General features: G+C 45.5%; 1 protein-coding gene across 8 annotated transcripts in view; it reads right to left on the bottom strand.

The window, feature by feature from the left end:
• The window catches only part of SIPA1L2 (signal induced proliferation associated 1 like 2), a 220,988-nt gene that overhangs the window by 33,505 nt on the left and 164,267 nt on the right, over positions 1–23,216 (bottom strand). For all 8 annotated transcript variants that reach the window (XM_057531393.1, XM_057531387.1, XM_057531388.1 and 5 more), the window contains 6 exons: positions 20,972–21,246; positions 6,880–7,116; positions 5,058–5,141; positions 3,500–3,600; positions 3,031–3,134; positions 985–1,370 (listed from right to left, as the gene is read on the bottom strand). In XM_057531393.1, the coding sequence (XP_057387376.1) occupies positions 985–1,370; positions 3,031–3,134; positions 3,500–3,600; positions 5,058–5,141; positions 6,880–7,116; positions 20,972–21,246 (1,187 nt within the window). The remainder of the gene's footprint in view (positions 1–984; positions 1,371–3,030; positions 3,135–3,499; positions 3,601–5,057; positions 5,142–6,879; positions 7,117–20,971; positions 21,247–23,216) is intronic.

Below are 23,216 nucleotides of genomic sequence, written 5' to 3' on the forward strand. Positions count from 1 at the left end.
TCCCTCCCGGCTTAGCAGCAGCCGCGTGAGGATGGGGAGAAGGTCAGAGGGCAGCAGGCTCGGCCTGGGTGAAGGGGGCCGAGGAGCACAGAGGCTGGCGCTGGGAACCCCACGGCCAGCCTCAAGCACCATCGCTGGAGAAGTTCTCCCGCCACGGCCTCAGGTACCTGGAAGGATGGTTCCCATCAGTGTTCACCTGACTGCCCTCCAGCAGCTAGAAGAGTTCTGGGGAAAAGTCAGACAGTAACTCAGAGCTGAAGTAGGGAAGGCCTTGGAGACAGGAAGGAAAACGAGAGCGGCAGTCAGTGTGCAGTAAATTCTACGCACAGCCAAACCTGAATGAAAGCGTTTCTTTGCATGGTCTTTGAAGGGAGGAATCACCAATTATGAGTTTTAAAGTCACTGTACAGACATATGTCAAATAGGAGTTTAAAACTACTCATAACTATATACTGCACATCTGTAGTCAGAATACAATTCCTTTAAACTTAGCTAGTCTTTTTTTAAAAATCGGACTGTCAATGTGAACATACTTCCACTGGTACACACTCGTGACAGGGGGCCCGCGGACCAGGGGAGAGTGGGGCACGGGCCCTCAGAGGGACGACGAGAGGCCACCCCCCGCCCCCCGTCACTGTCTACTATCACCTGAGCGCTGGCCAGCTTGCCATCTCCTGAAAATCAGGGACAACGGATTGAACTGGGAGAGAGAAATGAGTGGCCTGCTGAGGGCCATGAGCATCTCTGTTAAGTTTTCTCTCAACTTTCAAGAGAAAGGAAGATAGAATCACAAACGTATGCGTGTGCACATTTCAAAGGAGACTCTGGAAGCAAGCGTTTCCTCTGAAGTCAGGCCGCGTGGCACATGGGTGACAATGACCTCAGGCACCTGCTGCTCCTACTTCGGGCCCCTCTCCCACCCCAGCGCAGGCGACGGCGCCCAGGGTGCCCGGGGTGGGCGCCGCTGGCGGCGCGGGGACTTACCTGGAGTGGGAGGAGATCTCGCTGAGGTCGCCCAGGCTGCCGTCGGCGGCGTGGCCGGCGGAGATGCCGGGCGCGTAGCCGTGGACCGCGTACATCTTGGCCTGCTCGTCGTCGGGCCCCGGGATGTCCGAGTCAGCCCACTGGTCCGCCTGCCCGTGGACCAGGGACCTGCTGCCCGCCAGGTGCACGGGGCCGAGGACCGCGGCGGGCATGCACGGGGCCGTGTCGATGCCGCTGTCCGTGGAGGCGCCCTTGACGTACGTCAGCCCCGGCAACTCGGGGTCCATCAGGTCCCCGGACCCAAAGTGCTTGTCGTCGCTGTTGCCAGAGGTGTCGCTGGAGAGCGTGTTGCTGCTGGAATGGCTGGGGCAGCTTTTTTCTCCGATCTTGAGAAGAAAGAGAGAAACGGGAAGGCTTCCAACAAATCCCGCACTTTGCTTCTTCATGAAAAGGTCATTCCCCCACCCCGGACTCAGGAAGCCACAAACCAGATGATTTCACCCGAACCCTTTCTGCTCACTTGTCAGTGCGAGGCAAGGAAAGAACTTCCTTTTAAAAAATACCCTGGTTTCATGCAAAAGTCCCCCTGAGTCATAATCCCTCCCATCATTCAACTTAACCTAAATGGGTATCTTTTCAAGTCTCTGTTCAATTACTTGTGCATGAAATGCGAACGTTATTGCCAGGGTGTCACTAACCAGAAAGTAATCAACGAAGGTTACAGAAGCTGAGAAAGCACGTGGGGAATCAATAAAAGGAGGAGAGCAGCCTTTCCTCCAGAAGTTGCTCCTACGATGAATGACAGGGCCAGCCCTGCGTTTGGGGCTGAAGACCCAGGTGTGAATCACAGCGACGGGGCTTTGGACATCCACTCGATCCCTCCCTGGGCTTATTACTCTAAGCCCAGCGATCGCTGCGTGGACCCAACCAGCTCTCACGTGCAGAAGCACAGTGTAAGCGCGAGCCAGATGCCCCAGAGCCCAGGTCAGGGCAGCCCCGGGGGGCTGACGAGATGGGGGGCTCTCGGGAGTGCTCTGAGGTCCCTGGAAGATGAAGCCAAGAGAACAGGGTAAATGTCCCCGTCTGAGGATGTCCTGGTACAGACATGGCCCCTCTCCTCAGGCTGGGAAAACTAACGAGGCCCAAATCGTCAGCAAAAGGCTGTGGAGTCGTGAGACCCAGCCGAGCCCTGATCTATTTTCTAGTGGTTTGGCCCTTCCCTCCTTCCTATCCCATCCTTAAGCAACTCCCCTTGCCCTTTGCTATCACACATGGATCTTCTGTGCAGGTGGCACTGATTGGCTCCATGAGGCTGGCTTGAGACGAGGTGGGGATACAGCTGAGAGACGGAAGCCACATGTTCGCAGGTAACACTCGGCTGGCTCTACAGCTGGCCAGTGACGCGCGGAGGAGGAGGAAAGGAACAACTCAGGTCAAGGCCTGATCAAACGCCCACAGATTCCGAAAAACCAGCTACTTTATAAGGTTGGCTTCATTTGGCAACAACTACAGTTCCTGTTTTCACGTTTAACTGGAAGTTTTATTTCATTGAGCTACAGTCACCGACATGGCCCACTTTTTCATTTTTGCGGAAAGTAAACAAAACCACGCGGGCACTGTGGGAACACCGGCTGCCTGGGGCTGGTATGACTGTGTACCATCTGCAGCTGTCCACTGAACCCCAGGCAGAGTGTTGCCCACCACACACCCCGCTTCACAGGTTCCGCTTCTGTGCTGTGCCCACAAGCGGGTAAGAGTTAACAGATTAAAAATACCAAGGATCAAAGGCTGAGGCTACAATCTTGGCTCTGCCAATAATTTACGGTATGACCTTTCTTTGTGGTTCTTTATAAATCAAGGAGGAAAAAAAACAAAAAAACAAAACCCTTAACTTTTCATTTAGTTTTTTTTTTTTTTCCCTCCACCCAAGAGCCTTGTGAGGTAAATGACACCACTGAGAATCCCTGGCAGCAGTGGTAATAAATCGCGGGTGCTGAGATGATCAGAAGGGCTGACGCAGCGTTAGTTCACGAGGAGAGGACTCACGTGAGAAAGCTTATTGGGGGAATCCTTGCAGCCTCCATTGTTCTGCAGGCCTCTTTCTTTATAGGAGCTCAGGACTTTGGAAGGCGGGCCGTGCCATTTGGCTTCTGTCACAAAGAGAGACAAGACGTAACATTTCATGTCTAGTGTTAACGAAGGAGCGAAGAAACGCAGGAGCCGAACAAAGGGTTCAGTGACCGCGAAGCGGACTGTGGTTCTAGGACCTTCTCCTGGTCCTGCCGATGGAGACACCCCTGGAGCAGGCAGAACTGCCCACATCGCTCACGGTCCATTCCCCAGGCGCCACAGTCACCACCCGCCGTGACCACGTCCCGGACGACGTCGCGAGGTCCAGCGGCCAACTCGCGCAGGGCAGGATGCAGCTGACCAGACGTGCCCGGGTGAACGAACGAGTGATGGGGGAGGGAGGGGGCAGGAGGGAGGGGCGCCTCGGGGCAGGGGTCCTGGTTACCGGGGTGTCTGCTTCCTTCCGTGGCGTCCTCCCGCTCCCTGGCCCCTTCACATTCCAAAGGGCCGGAGCCTTGGTGCTCAAGCAGCAGGGGAGACTGGCACCTGGAAAGAACACAGAGCTGAGCCCGCCTCGCCCCCCCCATCATCCCACCACTGTCCCGTGTGTGTGCTGGCTCCCCGAGGGGCAATCCCAGGGACCCCTGAACAGAGGCTGGCATTTCCATCTGGCAGATGGAAATGCAGCGTCTGCCAGCCCAGCCCTGCCTGAGACTTAGAGCATCCGGAACTGGGGGCTCTCGTTTCACCACTGGGTCCATAGAGGCACTTGCATGACACTGTTTACAGATAAAGGAGGTGGCCGACGCCAGGGGACGGAAGGACTGTCTGGGGTCAGACGGCTCATCCCTGATGGGCTGAGGATGGGCTCACTGCTTTTGCTGTCACTGTTTCTCTTGTGCACCGATACTTTTTTATATCAAAGTTTTTAAGGAAAAAGAAAATCAGGTTGATTGGCGCTAGACTACATCCAGGTGGACTTTGATTTATGAAAACCCCCAAATAGGACAATTCACTCTTCCAAAAGAAACTGCATTAAACTTATTGACGTTACAAAGGGGCACTTACTTACAGAATCCCAGTTACAGACCCTGGTTTGCAGAAAAAGCCAGACGTGGTCTTTCCATTGACAGAAAAGACTCCCCTCTACTTTAAAAATGCAACTCAACGGAGAAACATTTCTTGAAGTACCACTTTTAAGAACTCCCTCTAGGATCTAAGGTAGGGAATGCATGGAACTCGGACTGCAAAGCTCTACTTCTCAGCCCAAACCAGAAGGAAGGAGCGTGCCGGGGAGAGATGTATCCCTGGGCATGTGCGAGAACAGTAATAGAAGGTTCTCTGGTGCGGTGAAAGCCTCCCCGGCTGACCTGGCGATTCTCTTGTCTAATCAGTGCAGCCAGCAACTTTGAGCAGCAGAGACAACACTGGGTCCCAGCAGCACACAGAAACACTGCTGCCGTGAGCCAGGCCCGCATCTCCACGGGAAAGCACACCCGCCCCTGCTGTTTCCCCTGTATCAGTGACTGTATCAGTCAATTCTGTGTCCTGTTCACAGGCGCCCTCAGGGTCCTAGATGCTGCTCACACACTACAAGGGACCTGCTAAATCTGCCTTCTCTGATTCTGGGCTGGGTTTGGGAGAGAAAACACTTTCAAGAGAGGCTGTGAATTTATTCCTCATCAGCAGTTCAAGTGAAGGGAAACTCCCAAGGGCCATCGCCCACAGGGTCTCCAAATCCTTAATTTTCACATGTTCAGAAAGACTCTCCCTTATATAAAAAAAAAAAAAAAAAAAATCAGACAAGCTCAGAATACAGACAAATGAGTGTCACCTCCATAGAAATGATCAGCTATCCAGCCTGGATACACTCGTCCTATCAAAGGCCTGTCCTCATTTCTCTGTCCCCCAGTGGCCTCGTGCACAGTAAGCGCTTCTGAATGTGCCCCTCAAACAAGTCCCCCCCCCCAAGGGGCCCGCAGAAAGGTGAAAATGAGCGGTACCCGTCGTATCCAACTTGCGGTCTCCAGGGTCCGCTCCCGCCGGGTCCGGGATCGCTGGAGGAGGACTGGTTGCTGGGTGAACTTCTGAAAGGTTGACTAGAATCAGTAACCGGGCCCTGAGGGGTCTGTGGGCTGCCAACATCCTGACCTGGCTTGTTTTGTTTTACAAATGAATTCATTTTTCAGTGATGAAAAAAAGGAGAAACAGGCATCGCAATCGTGGACAAATAAACTAAGAACTGGTGATGCCATGAGATTTCAGGTGGTTTACGGTTGGTAATTTATTATAAGAAAGAGATGTGGCAGAAACAAGGCTTCGCCATCTAAAGATTTAAAGCACAGCTAATGACGCCAGTGAAACACGCGGAACCCCCAAGAACACAGAACTATGAAAACATCACTACTGCTTGGTCTGTGAAACTTAATGCAAGGCACGTTGTGGTTCTATATTTAAAATCCATACAGAGAGAAAACCCTAAATTTGGCAAAGCCATTTATTTCCACGCACCGATTGAATGCCATCCTATTTATTTCAGACACACAAAAATGAATGATACTCGTGAGAATTCACTTGATGAAGATGTGCTCGCCAACTTTCCCTGTTGCTACTAGAACCCTTCCTTATAATTTACTAAATTCTATATTAATAAGGGACGTTCTGCAGACCCCTTCCCTTCCAGATGTCACCCTTTCCACCTGGGCTATGTACTATGTGCATTTCTCTGAATATGGGAAGTTTATCAACTCAGCAGACCTTTGAGAAGGGAGAACGAGAGCCCAGATGACCTAGTGTCAAGTTAAAGTAACACCATTCCTGCACTCATTCGTAGAATGGAGGAAGCAGAGGAAGACCACATGTTTTCATCTTAGCAATCATTATTAATACCTATATAGGCTTCCTATGTGCCAGGAATGGTTCTAAGCAGTTTACCTCTCTTGATTGACTCAATCGTCCTAATGCCCCGTGGAGGTCTCTATTATTGCTAAATTGATTTTTCAGACGAGGAAACTGGAGACTGGGAGAGGCCGAGTAACAGGCCAAGGTGATGACCCGTCAAGCAAACAGCCTGGCCCAGCGTCTGCTTACAGCATACGCTCTATTAGACGAGAGCCTGACAAGACATTTGGAGGAAACTCATGGTGTCTCCACGGCCCATAAGTTATGTGAAAGTTAAAACAAAAGGAGTAGGAATCAACAACCACAACAAGAGAAATTTACTACGTCGTTCACTTAAAACTACCTTTGCAAATTACGCAACCCCCGAAATTCTCACCAGCTTCTAATGCTGTTGGATTTAACTTTTAAACGAGTGCATTCTCTCAGGGAAAAACTTAATTTAAAACTCAACTCCCTTTGCTTAAAATGGGAGAGAAAAACAAAGAGATGCTAATGATCCTAGGACCTCTGAAAATACTACGCCCACGAGGGTGATGGGATTTCATCACTGATTTTGCAGCTTTGTTTTCTTTATACTCAAACCGTTCATATTTATCTAGAGGCTCCTGCAAAATGGTTTCTCGGATATCTTTCCCGAGATGGTTTGGAGAGCGAGTTGATAGGAGGATCGCGGTGGAGAGGGATGGCCGTGGCCCTGGGGGGCAGCGTCCGTGGGGAGGACCTGCATGCCATCAGCATCATCGCTGGGCCAGGACCCCAAGCGCCCCAGCATCTGGGGCCCGCCTGGCCACCCTTCCTGCCCACTTGGTCAGAACAAGCTAACTCAGAAATGATTAAGCCACATAAAAGTCCCCCTGACCCTCTGAAGTTCTAGCTGCAAGAGCTTCCCAAGGGCTGCCCTTGAGGAAGTGGTACCAGCCTCACCTGGTGCCGTCGGGCAGCTTCCGGTCAAAGGAGGTGCTGCGTGGGAGCAGCGGCTGGCACTGCAGCCTGTCAGGCGTGCCGGGCACCGGGGAGGCCCTGGGCAGGGGCTGCAGGGCGGGCGTGGGCACTCGGTGCCACGTGGTGTTCCTCCGGAAGGGGGTCTTGTACTCACAGGGGGTGCCCTCGCTGTCGAGCTTGTACTCCACCATGGGGATCCGGCAGAGCTCCGAACACCCTCTGCGGAGCCAAGAAGAGATGGTCGGGGGGTGCCCAGCGCTGAGCCCTCAGCACCGTCACTCGCAACCGCGCACGTGCTTCTGGGGGCGCACAGACAGCGACGAGGGCCATCACCCTCAGGAGCAGCCCTGGCGACGGTGACCTTGTCTGTTCATCCCCCAGCACGGGTCAGGAGGAGCCAGTGTCACGCCTGTGGCTCTGATTAGCCTACAGATACACCTGTCAGGTGTTTCATTCATAGGCTCTGTCTCTCCAGGTAGTCTGCAAACTTCGTGGACAGACTGCCATATACCTTTAACCACTTTACATTGAATCATCTGCATTGAACATGGGTGATAAATAAACTTTCATCGATTAAAAACGCCTCATATATAATCTGAACGGATATTTGAAAGTACAGTTATATCATCGGGAATCAGAGTCACATGTTATACCAAGTCTGAGAAAAGTGAAAAACAAACTTAGCAAAAGCTGTCACAGTCAAGGGAAAAAGCCTGAGTGTCCATCCTGTCAAAGTCACGTGTGGTCTTAGTTACACGGTCACTCCCACGGGTCCTCACAAGGTCATCTCCTGTGGGCTCAAATGATCAGTCAGGGATGTAAGACCCTTTAGCCTGAAAAATGCGACCTCAGACATCCCTCAAGTTACACCGTGCACATAGTACTACTGACTTGACCAAAGTGACCTGCAAAGCCAATTGGTGCTGTTTGGCCAGGACACAGGGAGACTCGGTAAGTCTCAAATTTGAGTGTCAGGGTAAATCATCCCAAGTTACCACATGAATGAAGCCATGCCTCTCCCTAGACATTCCGGAGTCAGCAGAAAAACTTTCTCATATTCACTCTAAGAAATCGATTAGGGCAATAAGGTATCGCTCTTTAAACAGGAGACTTCCATCCTCAAGATGGTGGAGTAAAACTTTTCAGAATCATTACAAAAGAACAAAGAGAACAAAAAACAAAAACAAAGTGGACCATCAACAAAACTTGGAGACACCAAAACACAGTATATAAAGATCGAAGGCAATATCGAGACTGGAAAATCTATAGAGAAGGACAGTAGATAAGCTGTCCCCTAGGATTGGGGATGGGAATAGAGAGTGTCTCTAAATCAGAACAAGGTTTCTTTTTCAGATGATTAGGATTTTCTAAAATTAGAATGGGGTGATGGTTGCACAACTCTGAAAATATTCTAAAAATGGGTAAATGCTATGGTGTGCTGATTAGATTTTAATAAATATGATGAATTTTTTAAAAAAAGAAAAAAGATGGAAGGCAAATGGGAGAACGTCAATGGTGGAGCAGAGAAAGGCAAACCCAAGCGTGTGCAGAGGGAAAGACAAAGAGAAGCACGACCATCCCCCTTGCACACTTGAACAGGTGCAGGAACAGAGGTACCACAGAGAGCGGAAGGGGAAGGGAAGGAGTGAGCAGAGAAAAGTGTGACCCTGGGGTCCAGGCAGCACTGGGCCCCGTCTGGCAATACCCACCCCCACCTCTAGAGGGCAGGAGCAACGGTCTCGGGAACCCATCCTGAAAGGAGGGACTCAAGGTCACGAGGTACCCAGAAGAGAACAGCTGATAACAAAAGGTGAAGTAAAAGGTTCACTAGAAACGAGACCCCGAGTTGCTCCTCCTTCCTCCAAACCCAGCTTCAGGGTCACGCCTCAAAGAACAGGGATCTTTCTCCAGAGTAAAGACAAGCAGGTGTACGCCACCTGATCACCCTGCCCCTGCCATGAGGCTCACCACCCTCAGAGAAAGAGAAGGAACTTTGGAAATTTAAAAAGAGGATGGCTAAAATTCAAAATAAAAAATCCAGTTAAGACAGGTGGAAGGTAAACTGAGGAACTCTCCCAAAACGTTACAGGAGAGCAAATGCAAGAAAATTCAAGTTCAATCCCAGAAGTCTAACAGCCACCTAACAGAGAAAGAGAAGAGAGAGAAAATAGTGGGAAGAAATGATGAAGAAATAATACAAGAAAATTTCCAGATCTAGAAGATAGGTAAAACCAGATTTGACGGTCTCTAGTAGAATGGGTGAAAAAAAGGTTCGTATCAAGACGTATTATTGTGGAATTCAGAGTTCTGGGTTAAAGCAGAGACCCTAAGTGTCTGGTGCAGGGCCCACACAAAGGCCTGGGTCACTGAACGGTCCATTCTTCTCAACAGCAATGCTGGGTGAAAGGTTCTCACCTGTCAAATCAACAGTACTTGGAGCTTGGGATGGAGAGAAGGGATAGAAACCAAAAACAATGCTCTGCTTTTTGGCTTGGGAAACCAAATGGACGGTGGTACCACCCTTTGAGAATAGAAGAAATGAACTGAATAAAGCATCCTAAGGAGATACGTATGCCTGTTACACAGAATGGGGCAGGGATTATCTCTTTACCAGTAAACTTGACTTCCTATCGTTTATTTTAACTCTCCTTCCCCCAAAGCAAAATTCACCTCTCTTTACCTAAGCAAGTTTAAATTACTCTTGATTTACTGAATGTGCTAAGTTTCTGGTCAAATTTAATAAGTCGAGATTGACATTGGATTGCATTTTTTTAAATAAAATGCCAAGACGCTACAATTTTTTGCTCACAGACTTATATTGTTTCCAAGTGTTTTTCTATTTAACTAGATACCACATCCCCTGGGACTACTGACTCGCGCACATGGCCAATGATGTAATCAGAAATCATAAAGGTGGGATATTAGTATACATCAAAACATCAAGAAAACCGACTCTGGTAGTCCCCCGGAACCGATGTTGTAAGCAAGTCACGGGATGTTCAGGTGAACCTCAGGCTTTGGTGTCTCAAAGGCTGAAGCTGTCTGAATCGTCCAAGTCAAGGAATCTCTAACAGAGACCAACCAAAGTGACAGGTCCCGGAGTTATGTTTTGAATGAAAGGCACGCGAACCTTGAATCCTAGGGACTAAAGGGCACCTTGCATTTCCAGTGTTTGTTTGGGTTCCCAGTTTATTGGGTTTGGTTTAAAAAGAAAGAATGAGGGGCTTCCCTGGTGGCACAGTGGTTAAGAATCCACCTGCCAATTCAGGGGACATGGGTTTGATCCCTGGTCCGGGAAGATCCCACATGCTGCAGAGCAACTGGGCCCGTGCGCCACAACTACTGTGCCTGCGCTCTAGAGCCTGTGAGCCACAACTACTGAGCCCACGAGCCACAACTACTGACCCCACGGGCCACAACTACTGACCCCACGGGCCACAACTACTGAAGCCCACGTGCCTAGCGCCTGTGCTCTGCAATAAGAGAAGCCACCGCAATGAGAAGCCCACACACCACAACGAAAAGTAGCCCCCACGTAGCAACGAAGACCCAACGCGGCCAAAAATAAAAATAAATAAAACAAATAAATTTATTTAAAAAATTAAAAAAGAAAAAAAATTAAAAGAAAATGAGAAAAGAGAAGACAGGTGGTTGGGTAGTACGGTGTCTTTAATTCATGCTCATAGATTGTAGTCTTCAGTAAGATGCTGTAATTTAGCTTCAATCTTGGATGAAAAAAATGTTATATAAATGCATAATCATGACTAATATTTGAGAGACCGCTGACAAAAACTCGTGCCATGCATTAGGTTGAAGAGAGAATCAGGGGTGAATATTTCATTTCCAACCTCTTGCACAAGGTCATATGTAAATGATCTTTTAATACTAAACATGGGCATTCTTTTGCCCTAATAAAAATCAGCTTATAGAATATCCTTATTTTAAAGTCAAAATTAATTCTGTTGTGACACTTTTACAGTAACTACTCTTACAAAAGAGATTTTTGCTTTGTTTACTTCTATGACCAAGACATCCAATAAACACCACTAATTATAACATATCATCAAACCTAGTCAAACTCAGCTCTGCTCCAGAAGTATGAGGAAGTCCTTGAAGGAGACATATGGAAATTCAACCAATTTTTAGGGAAATGGGAAGAGGTGTAGAATAAGAATTACAAATCAGTCTGCAGAGGTGCTCACGCTGCAGCAGGGGCCAGGAACTGCACCTGCCCGTGAGCACACTTCTCTCTCCCCCTTGGGGGGCCGGAGCACAGGACGCCAGGCAAGATCTCAGCTCATCTGAGCATCCAACCTGGCACTTCTGTGAAGGGCACACGGCACACATTTCTGGGAAGTAAAGGCCAATTCAAACCCAAACTGACCAGGTGCAAAGAAGACCCAGCACAAGAAGTCATTCCCGAACAAGTGAGCTGCTAATCTTGTGTGCAACTGAACCATTTTTTGAAGAAAAGACTTAGGTCTTTTGCTTTCCCGCATTCGTGTAGAAATCCAGACCTCACTGATAAACGTGCTCCATCACCTTTCCACATACCAAATCGAGTCAATGGATGTGAATGGCATTTCTAGCTTCTGGCACCGTTTTTATGGTGTTCTTGCCAAAAGGAGGCACTCAAAGACTTAGCTAAGGCTGGGGGATCACTAACGTGTGGACAGTGACACGACTTCCTCTTTGCTCAATAACAAACATCATCTACTTACGCTGCAGATTACCATGCTAGGTAGAGATCAATACAAACTCAGCTTCGGGGATCAAAATAAACGTAATTTTTAACATTGCTTGTCTAGCCAGTAACTTTTCTGAAGCTAATAATCTCTCTCAGTCATCTATCCTGGAAGGGAAAACATTCTGGAGACCAAGAACATCATAAAAAACGTGCCGGTTAAAAATGTGACACTACAAAACTGTAAGAATAACAAGTAGTTCTGTGAGTTGCAGCCCTCAGAGGATCTTACGTTTGACTGCTTCAATCTGACAAACAATCCCGTTGTCCTTCTAAACCTGGCATTGTGGACTCCGCAGGATGGCTTATTCCTGTACGAGGGACACTCAGTGACTTCCTCACATCCACACGCATCTGTGTTCTCCTCTGCTTCCGGAAGCTCCCGAGACCAGGGTTTCCCACCTGTAGATTTCTAGTCTGTGGCTGCTTCCACATCCCGGCTTCTGGGCACGGCCAGCGCAAAGGTGGTGTCCTCTCTATTCACAGCTAACAGGCACCCACGCTCACTGCTCAGCACTGTAGCTACAGACGCACAACTTCAGAGACACCAGCAAGGTCCCCAAGATGGCGTCATTCCTTTCAAATGACACCTCCAGTTTCCCAGAAGCACCCTCCATTCAGCATCAATAAATGGGCTCTTGAAGCAGAATCACTGCTGGCCAGGCTGTGGACTCAGCTCTTTAAAGGAGCCATTCAACCTCAGCAGCCTGACCATCAGGACCATCACTGTCTGAGCCCAGCCAAGCTGCAGAGTGTTCTCTATTCACTCCCAGCAGGAACTCTCTATAGCAATCAAACTGTTCTCCACTGAAGAGAGAAGTCTATGCCCTGGGCTGAAAACCCAGACCTGCCAATGTGTAGCTCAGAAATGGGACAATCTCTTTGGACCCACGTTTCTCCTCCTGCAAGCGGAATAGTGACAGCAGAGGGTGTGTCGAGATTAAATTATACGAAGTATGCAAGCTTCCCAAAGCAACAGCTTCAGAGAAAGAAGTTAGTTTCAAACGGATACTATTAAGTTTTGCTTCTATAGAGACAGTCAATATAAAACAGCAAAAGATCCATACACTTTCCTGAAAGTTCTTTCTAGATAACATATATTTATAGAATTCTAGAATTGTAAAGTTTAACTTAATGTAACAATCGGAAGTGCAGAAAAGTTTAGAGCTGTAAAATTCCCTTCGTGTACATTCATCTGTAGAACAATGTATCATTATCCCGTTACTTTCTTCTTTCATCTTATATCAAAGTAGGACCCGTGACTTTCAAAAACGAAGAAAGGGGAAATGTCCTAGGGATAATAAATAGGGATAAATACTTTTGAAGAGTAGCAACAACAATAACAAAAAAAAAAACCCCAAACCTAGAGAACTGAGAAAGTTTAAAGGAACGAAACGTATTCTTTTTGTTCAAAAAAGTTGAATAAATTAGCAGGACATCGAGTGGGTAAACCATGGGCCCACAGCACAGCTTAATCACGTAATTACAACTTGCATTTACTCTGAAATTGCCTGTTGGTTTCACTTTGTTTGGTGGCATCACAGCGAACCTTCACCTGAACCCACTAATCTAGTGACGTCTTCCAACATATTGCGATGTTATCCGTTACTTCTAACCCACACTTCCCTTGTATGACACATTACAGGTTTCCACCTACACTACACCATTTCAATTTCACAAAAATGTCTGAGGCAGTACAAAGGGCATGTCCAATTTTCAGAAGGCTCAGAGACTTTGGAAAGGTGAGACAGCTTTCACCCTGGAACCGGGAAGCTGACTCCTAGCTCGGTACTCTTTCCAAAACACATGCCCATCTCCTTAGGAAACTACCAAAGAACAGTTAATGAGGCCCACATCCTGTCCGTTTCCACTAGGACCTGAAGGAGTCTTTGGAAACAAAGGCAGATAGATCCCCTCAAACGAACTACCTGCTTCTTTTATAGTATGCACTTTGTCAAAGAGCCCTCATAGCCCTAGGGATTGAAGTAATCACCGATATTTTAATCATTTTAATGTCTGTTATGCTAATAGCCTGCTAACAGCTAAAAGACTCTTTCCAAATTATCCAACAAGGTGACAGGGATAATTGGGGCTCATTCACTCGAATCACAAACTCTTTCTGCTGCATAAAAAAATTAAACGCTTCCAATAGGGAGATAACTTACTGTAAAGGTAAGGGCAGTGTCATATCTGAAATAGGCACTAAATGAAATATTAATTCACTTTTCTACCAATTTCCTTAATTTAAGATAAAAAAAGACACCTAGACTATAGATAGTAAAAGAGACATCTAGACCAGAAACCCACTTGACCAAGCCCTTTGAATAAAGGTCTTTGAATTGAAAAGGTGCGTGCCTATTACACGGGAAGTGAGGCTGGCTGCTACTGAATAATTCATCAGTTTCCAGGCCTTTCCTTCTCACCAGACACGGGGTGGGATGTGTCTTCACCCTCTGCACCCCAGTACCTAACACAGCGTTCGACTTAAAACAGGGCCAAACAGTTCTTTGTGAAGCCAACCACTACCTTTTTTTTTTTTTTTTTCCTTAGAAAGTTTGTTGAGGAAAAACATTCTATTACATTATATACTTCACAGTTCAACAGAGGACTCAACAGCTATGTGACGCCTGATTTCTGATGAATGTATTTCCACGAGAGTGCATATTCACTGGCTGTCCATCACCACTGCGCAGTGTCACTAGTCAAGCATGAGACAGTTACTTGCCTAAGGGACAGAAAGCTCGTGCTTTACTGTCCCCCTTCGCATCCTGGTCACTGTGTCAATGTCACAACATCTCAAACTGCCAAAAAAGCAGAGGCACTAAGGTGTAGATGACTGACGGCAGAGGGTGGGAGTGTTTTCAGCACTGAGATACTTATTCTCCAGATATAAGCTCTTGCTCTAGTTTGAGAAAGCCATTTTTAAGTAGCAAAAATATAAATGGGAAGTCCTGTACTTTAGAATGCCACACAGACAAAAAGGAGCCCACGGATGTAAAGATTATGCCTGTCCTTTCCATTTTTAACAGCCCTGGTGCCCAGCAGCTTCTGGCACAAACTACTGCAGAGTGAAGGAATGAATGAAAGAAGTGAATGCATAGTAAACGTAAGGCAACCTACCTAACGTTCGTTCTGTAACTCCATGTTTATATTCTAGGAGGGATAAGATAATTCAAACATTATATTGGAGGACTGGGCAGAGGACTCAGAATTGTGACCGTGCTTCAGGTTACTTTGGGAACCTCAAGTTCCGTATTTTTTTCACAGTTCACATTAAAATTCATAACTTGAGGGCCCATGAGACAATACCAGATGGAACTGATTTTTCTTATCTATACACATAAATTGGAACCCTAATCTAAAACCTCAGTTTAATCCAGATTACAACACACTATCTATCTATCTATCTATCAACTGCTAATCTGACAAAATTGAGTTTTCCTTCCCATTTCTATTTCCACGTCCCCCTCTGCGTACTTTGGGGAGTTGGAACGGTCACGGCAACCGGCAGCCAAACAGAAGACAAGAACATACAGCTTCAATTTTATAGAATGATCAGAGAACAACAATTTAAAGCCGTGACAACATGAGATAATTTCCACTGTTTTGCATTATATAGAAAAATATGCCTTGGATAGTATGTCAACAAAGTATGATAAATCACACAAAACAGATGCACCACAGCATGGAATTTCATTTCCATTTTTATTGGACATATTTACTAAATCACTCACATTGTATAAGAACTCATGCATAACTCTGATGAGTTGCTATTTCCTTTATATCAGCCTTTTAAGTCGATGTGCTTTCCTTAAAATGACATTGATAAAATGTCAGTCACCTTTGAAGGCTAGGGGCTGGGGCCATGCCCTGCCTTGCAAAACCAAGGAATGCTTAATTAAGAGTCTTGAAAACTGTTCTTCACCTTTGCCATGGAGACTGTCTGCTTGGGAAATGTCCTTGCTCCCTTTCAAACCTCATTTCCATTTGAAGAGTGCTATTCCCTAACTGCTCTGGCCACTCATTCCCAATCTCTACGCAGCCTCTCCCGGATCCATTCCCAGCACGAGATCAGTTAATAAGCATTCCCAAAGGGAACCTTCCCTGCTTGGTGTTCTCTGGGACTCCACAAGGAAAATAAAATATGGCTCTGCTTTCCTTTCAAGCCAAGAGACAGCTGAGCTATCGTCACTCTGAGGTTTGAGAATGGGACTTCAAAACGCGGGGTGCCTTTTGATTCCACATAAATACTTCCCCAGCTAAAGACTTCATTTAATCCAGCAGCTTCTGAGTCATAAGCAAACACCTTCTGACCTGCGGACAACTAGGAGTGAGTCTATTAAATGACAGGCCTCTCCCACTGCTGACAGGAGCAGACGGGCTCCGAGGAGAATTACCTCTCCCTGATATCCTGCAGGACAAAAAAGAGCTGATAATGGAAAAAATGAATTGAAGCATTTTTCGCTCTTTTATTCACAATGTTTACGAAGACTGAAATATCTTGTAATTCATTAACTTGGCCATTTTGCTAGTCCTTATGGCTATTATATTAAAGACAACTTAAAAGGAAAAATTACATACACACGTCCATTAAATGAATGTTTTCTTCTGGCTGCCTGCCTGACAAGGCCTAAGAGTCAATTTGTGAAAGATGGGGTCATTTTCCACACCACAAATCAAATGTGTAGTTTTACCTGGAGGAATCTCTTTGTATATTTTGCTGTAGGAGTAATGGTACTAAGTGATATTTCGTTTAAAAGGTTTGGATTTTATCAACAAGGACCCACTGTATAGTACAGGGAACTCTACTCAATAGTCTATAATAACCTACATGGGAAAAGAATATGAAAAAGAATGGATATACATATATGTATAACTGAATCACTTTGCTGTACACCTGAAACTAATACAACATTGTAAATCAACTATACTCCAATATAAAATAAAAATTTTAAAAAAAGTTTGTATTTTAATTTTCAAAATGAGCAAAGTGCTGCTCATTTCTTCTTTTACACCCTCCTCTACAATTTCTTTAAAAAATCTAATAATGCAGAAGGCTAAACTTGCTTAGAGTGGGGAGGAAACGTAAAACGGCGTTTCACATAAAAGACCCTGAAAAGCCAAAACAATCTTGAGAAAGAAAGACGGAGATGAAAGAATCAGGCTCCCGGACTTCAGACTATACTACAAAGCTACAGTAATCAAGACAGCATGGTACTGGCACAAAAACAGAAATATAGATCAATGGAACAGGATAGAAAGCCTAGAGATAAACCCGCACATATGGTTACCTTATCTTTGATAAAGGAGGCAAGAGTATACAATGGAGAAAAGACAGCCTCTTCAATAAGTGGTGCTGGGAAAACTGGACAGCTACATGTAAAAGAATGAAATTACAACACTTCCTAACACCATACACAAAAATAAACTCAAAATGGATTGAAGACCTAAATGTAAGGCCAGACACTATAAAACTCTTGGAGGAAAACATAGGCAGAACACTCTATGACATAAATCACAGCAAGATCCTTTTTGACACACCTCCCAGAGAAATGGAAATAAAAACAAAAATAAACAAATGGGACCTAATGAAACTTAAAAGCTTTTGCACAGCAAAGGAAACCATAAACAACACGAAAAGACAACCCTCAGAGTGGGAGAAAATATTTGCAAACGAAGCAACGGACAAAGGATTAATCTCCAAAATATACAAGCAGCTCATGCAGCTCAATATCAAAAAAACAAACGACCCAATCCAAAAATGGGCAGAAGACCTAAATAGACATTTCTCCAAAGAAGATATACAGATTGCCAACAAACACATGAAAAGATGCTCAACATCACTAATCATTAGAGAAATGCAAATCAAAACTACAATGAGGTATCACCTCACACCAGCCAGAATGGCCATCATCAAAAAACCTACAAACGATAAATGCTGGAGAGGGTGTGGAGAAAAGGGAACCCTCTTGCACTGTTGGTGGGAATGTAAATTGATACAGCCACTATGGAGAACAGTATGGAGGTTCCTTAAAAAACTAAAAATAGAACTACCATATGAACCAGCAATCCCACCACTGGGCATATACCCTGAGAAAACCATCATTCAAAAAGAGACATGTACCACAATGTTCATTGCAGCACTATGTACAATAGCCAGGTCATGGAAGGAACCTAAGTGTCCATCGACAGATGAATGGATAAAGAAAATGTGGCACATATACACAAGGAATATTACTCAGCCATAAAAAGAAATGAAATTGAGTTATTTGTAGTGAGGTGGATGGACCTAGAGTCTGTCATACAGAGTGAAGTAAGTCAGAAAGAGAAAAACAAATACCGTATGCTAACATATATATATAGAATCTAAAAAAAAAAAAAGTTTCTGATGAACCTAGGGGCAGGACAGGAATAAAGACACAGATGTAAAGAATGGACTTGAGGACACGGGGAGGGGGAAGGGTAAGCTGGGACGAAGTAAGAGAGTGGCACGGACATACATACACTACCAAATGTAAGACAGATTGCTAGTGGGAAGCAGCTGCATGACATGGGGAGATCAGCTCGGTGCTTTGTGACCATCTAGAGGGGTGGGATAGGGAGGGTGGGAGGGAGACGCAATAGGGAGGAGATATGGGGATATATGTATACATATAGCTGATTCACTTTGTTATACAGCAGAAACTAACACAACACTGTAAAGCAATTATACTCCAATAAAGATGTTGAAAATAACGAAACAAAACAAAAAAAATGACATTTCACACTCAACACCACAGTCTAAAGCAAACGGCTGTCACTGCATGGATGACTTCCTGTGTGTGATGCGAGGCTGCCGGACAGCAGCGAGCGCTTTTATCCGGGTGCTCAGAGAGTCGCAGGCAGAACCAGGATCCAAAACTAACAAAAATGTGGGTTTGCAAATTTACAAATTCAAATTCTCAGAAAATTGGAAGGCTGAATTGAAAGCATTTCAAATGATACATGCTAGGCTTAAAAGCTTCCTGGCTTCTGGAAATGTGGGTGACAGGCAGGCCAATTCTGTAGTGTTTACTACCAGGCGATCAGCTAGTTCTAATCCTGGCTAAGGTTAAAAATATAGAAGACGATTATTCCAGATTGAACGGGAGAAAAATCTGCATCTTCAGGGAATGACATTAAGGATACTCTGAGGAGACAAAGGCAAAATCTCTGAATATCTTGAATAGCTTCAATAAGAGAATTTGCATTTAAAACAAAGAAAGAATTAATTATGTGCAGACCAAAGCAGATAACATGCCCTTGGATAAAAAAAATAACAGGTGGGACTTTTAAATGGTAGTTTTTGTTTGTTTATTTGCTTTAGCTGAAAAACAATTCCGTATTTCTTAGGAGATTCTATTTTTCTAAATCATATGTTTTAAATATCAAATATAATGATAACTTTAACATTTTTATTAAGCAGATCTCTTGAAAGCTTCAAAGAAATGTCTTATTGAGCAACAGGAGACCAAAACTAAAAATAGGAGAGAAATGTTGTGTTTTAATTTTGGGAGAACATGGTAACAGTTTTGTCTAATTCTATAGAAGTAAGCAACCTCTAAGACAGATGAAAAGACGTGATTCTCACCACAAAATTTACAAACCTATAACTCTAGCCAATGAAGAAAGAAATTTATCTTATGGAAAAATTTCTAATAACTGGTTTAAAATTTATTTTAAAAGACTAACACAAAATTATTTTAGTTTCAAAGTTTAAAGGATTTGTTTTCTGTTATTTCCAAGACTCATTTTTAAGAAAGTAATTTTTGTCTCTGATTTTCTTGTACGCATACCACCATGAGTGATTCATGGGATTCTTGGGGAGCAAATGGATTTAATGGGACAGAATCCTGCAAGGCAACAAGAAACACCTTGGTTATTTCCTGTGACATGCGGCTACTACTCTCAAGAAGAATTTCAGTTCGTTAACTTTTATTCTGTAAACTTACTGGGCAGACAGAGGAAACAAGACCATAGAAAGTTACGCAGGAGGCAAATGCTAAGATAACCAACAGAGACACACTTTTGCAAAATTTTGCACATTAACCAGAGAGAAAGGTGGTATACCATTGGTTTGTTTTCTAAAAAAGACCATGGTTTAGAGCTCCTCTATCCAATATGGCAGCCACGAGCCAGATGTGGCTAACTGAATCTTAATTCGTTCGTCAAAATGAAAACTCCTTTTCCTCAGTCACACTAGCCACATTTCAAATGTTTGCTACCCATGTGGTTGGTGGCCACTATTTGTGGTACAGATATGGAACATGTCATCAGAGAAAGTGCGACTGGACGGTGCTGGTTTGGAGGATGGACAAAGGAGATGGACAGGGTAGAAAGAGTGACCTCAGTTACTACAGAAGATCAGAAAGTGGGCACAGTCACCTTGCTATCTTTGAGTAAGGATTTCTTTTACAGCATGAAAAAATTCAAATGAATATCCTAAAGTTTCAGTTTATTTTTGTTTTAACTAACATGAGTAAGGTGTTGATCATGCCAGAAGGTGCTAAGTGCCTTACACATTATCACCTTATTTAATCTTCATCACACAGTACGAGGTAGGCAATATTATAATGCCATCTTACAGATACTAAGGGAAGCTTAGAGAGAGCATGTGACCCACCCAAGATCACACAGCTAACGCCTGGATTCCAAGCATGCTTCATCCCTCCAAAGCCAGGGCTCTTGGCCAGCCAGTAGGGAACTGCATTTGAGACAGAGGCAGAGAAAATGCGCTCCAGATACCACTATAGACACTGCTGCACAACGGGGGCCAAGGCCAGGTGGGTGGCTTGTTCTTAGTGAGAGTTCTTTCTCCCCTTGGCCTAATGCTTCCTTGATATTGAGCATGGGACCTATCTATTGACAACGGAATGGTATCACTTTCTAATCCCATTCTTGTCCCTACCCCCCACCCATCCACTCTGGGCTTTCCAAGTCCAGCCACTTCTTTTCCTAGGTTTCCCATGACAGCTTAGGAGAAAGCCCTGGACCAGTTCAACCAGAATGGAGTGGTCACCAAACAGTGTATCTGATGTCCCGATATTCCTCCACACATTGATCTCTTAAATCAATGAGATCTGTTAAATATCCTGTTAACCAATGACTTCAACGTCCCAACAAAATGCTTAGAAAATGACAGTTTATCATTTATTATATACTAACGACTTTTTTAAAGCTCTTTGAAGTTGCCCGAATGGTTGACGTCCAGACAACTTAGGTGGGGGGTGCAGTGACCACACTTTCTGAGGACCTTGCAGGAGAGCACCTGCCACAGAGGCCAAGGAGGAGCGCGCGTGGATGAGAGCCTACCTCCGAGGCGAGCCATCGTCATGGGGCTGGATGATGACCACCTTCACAGTCACCGAGGTCCGGAGAAGGTCGATCATCTGCTCGTGCGTCAGCGTGGCCACGGCCACCTTGCAGATCTCCACCAGGCGGCTCCCCTGGCGAAGGCCGGCCTTCCACGCAAAACCGAAGGGTTCCACGTCTGCGACGATTCCTTCGAAGTTCACGTGGAAGCCCAGCTGGCCCAGCCCGTTCCTCCTCAGGGTCATTTCCACAGTCTCGCAGCCCCTGGTCACGATCTAAGGGGGAAGGGGACCGTGAGGGGTGGCGCTGCGGGGGGGCACACATCCCAGTGACAAGATGACAAGACAAGGACACGGTTCAATCCAGACTTTACCGTAATTTCCCCTGGCATCAGGCGCAAAGAAAATAACAAAAGTAAAAACGAAGGTTTCATTCTTCAAAGGCAAACCAGATACAGGCGTCCTGCTTTTTCCTAGAAGCCACTGACACAGAGCCTGTGAGCTTAAGACGGGCTCTGATAACTCCCCCCTCTCCTTTCTACGTCACCTGACTTGGCTCTGAAGCATATAAATTCCATTGTTCCAGATGGACTGAAGCAACTGAAAACATGTGAAGCCTTTCACCCATCAAGCAATAAAACCTATTAGACAATTTTTTTTTTTTTGGTCGTACGGTGTGGCTTGTGGAATCTTAGTTCCCCAACCAGGGATGGAACCCGGGCCCCTGCCAGTGATAGCGCTGAGTCTTAACCACTGGACAGCCAGGGAATTCCCTAGTAGACAATTTTATTCAACTTAAAAAATGGCCCAGTGGTGCAGCAGCTATGGAAAGCAGCACGGCAGTTCCTCAAAAAATTAAAATGGAATTACCATGAGCCTCAGCTATTCTACCGCTGGGTATATACCCAACAGAATTTAAAGCAGGGTCTCAAAGAGGTACACCCGGGTATTTGTACACGCACGTTCTTAGCAGCGTTATTTACAATAGTCCAAAGGTGGAAGTAACTCAAGTGTCCACGGATGGTTGAATGGATATGCAAAGTGTACCATATACAAACAATGGAGAAAAACATGGCCCAAAGCCCTTCCAAGCTAACAGTTAGCGCCCTGCCCACAGGATGGGCAGCAGCAGGAAGTCAGACTGTTAGGAAAACCTTAAGTGCTCTCTGTGCGCCAGCCCTGTGGACATCCTGTTCTAGCCCCTAGGATCCCTCTCCTGGGGACAGCCTGCCCTTGCTCGCTTGGGTGGTGAGGACCATTCTGATCAAACGTGGGCCAGCCAGCGGGCCTCCTTGGTGTCTGTAGACAAGCCTCCCACTCGGTGAACTAAAGCACCAATAATTAGTTAATGCCACCCTCAAAAGTGCTTACTGAGAATAGCCCACATGCACTGCAAGAAAAACATGGGCTCATGGAGAATATCATTTGATGACCACGGCATCACTTATTTGTGCGCACTGGAAAGTTGGGAGGTATTATACCCGCATCCCCCAAAGCACAGAGCTAACGTATGAAGTTTCAGTTTTAATAAATGCTCCATTTCCATGAAACACGCTCTGAATACACAGATTCCTATTTACTAAGACCTATGACTGTTAAGTACAGCTGTGGGACTGGGGCTGGTTCAGTGTTATCACTGGTGCGGCTGAGGTTACCATGGTTATTACCGCCACGGTGCCCACCCTGCTAATCAGTTTCTTGTAGGCGCACATGACAGTTTGGGGCTTAGGAAAATGGGGAAAGGGATTGCTGGTCTTAGTGGTGAAGTTTTGAACGACTGAAGTTTCCAAAGTTACGAACTGAACTAATTTAAAATTGTTGAAAAGGCACTTTTGTAATATATACAACCTGAATAAATTTTTCCTTCGCTTCCTTTTCAGCTTTGTTTCAACTAAGCTCTCCGACCAAAAGCCTACATATGACATGTGCCCAGCCTTCTTTCCAATATGGATGCAACTTTCAGCTGAAATGTAACATCCATATATCAGATTGAAGAGTGAAAGGTTTTTCCGAGTCCTACTTGTTCTGTCTCTTCCTCTTATTTCTTCCAACTACCTGCCATGTCCCCTACTTTTTGCGATTTCTTTCTCACTTCTGTTCCTTACTTCTTAACATTGGCAAAGGCTGAAGGATCATGCTCTCCATTTATTTGGAGTTTCTCACATAATTACTTGGCCTCAATTATCCCATGGTGGCCTCCTATCCATTTACCCGGGACTGGCTACATCATCTGTGGAGTCTGGTGC

The sequence above is a fragment of the Balaenoptera acutorostrata genome, chromosome 16 (assembly GCF_949987535.1).
Source record: "Balaenoptera acutorostrata chromosome 16, mBalAcu1.1, whole genome shotgun sequence".
NCBI classification, from domain to species: Eukaryota; Metazoa; Chordata; class Mammalia; order Artiodactyla; family Balaenopteridae; genus Balaenoptera; species Balaenoptera acutorostrata.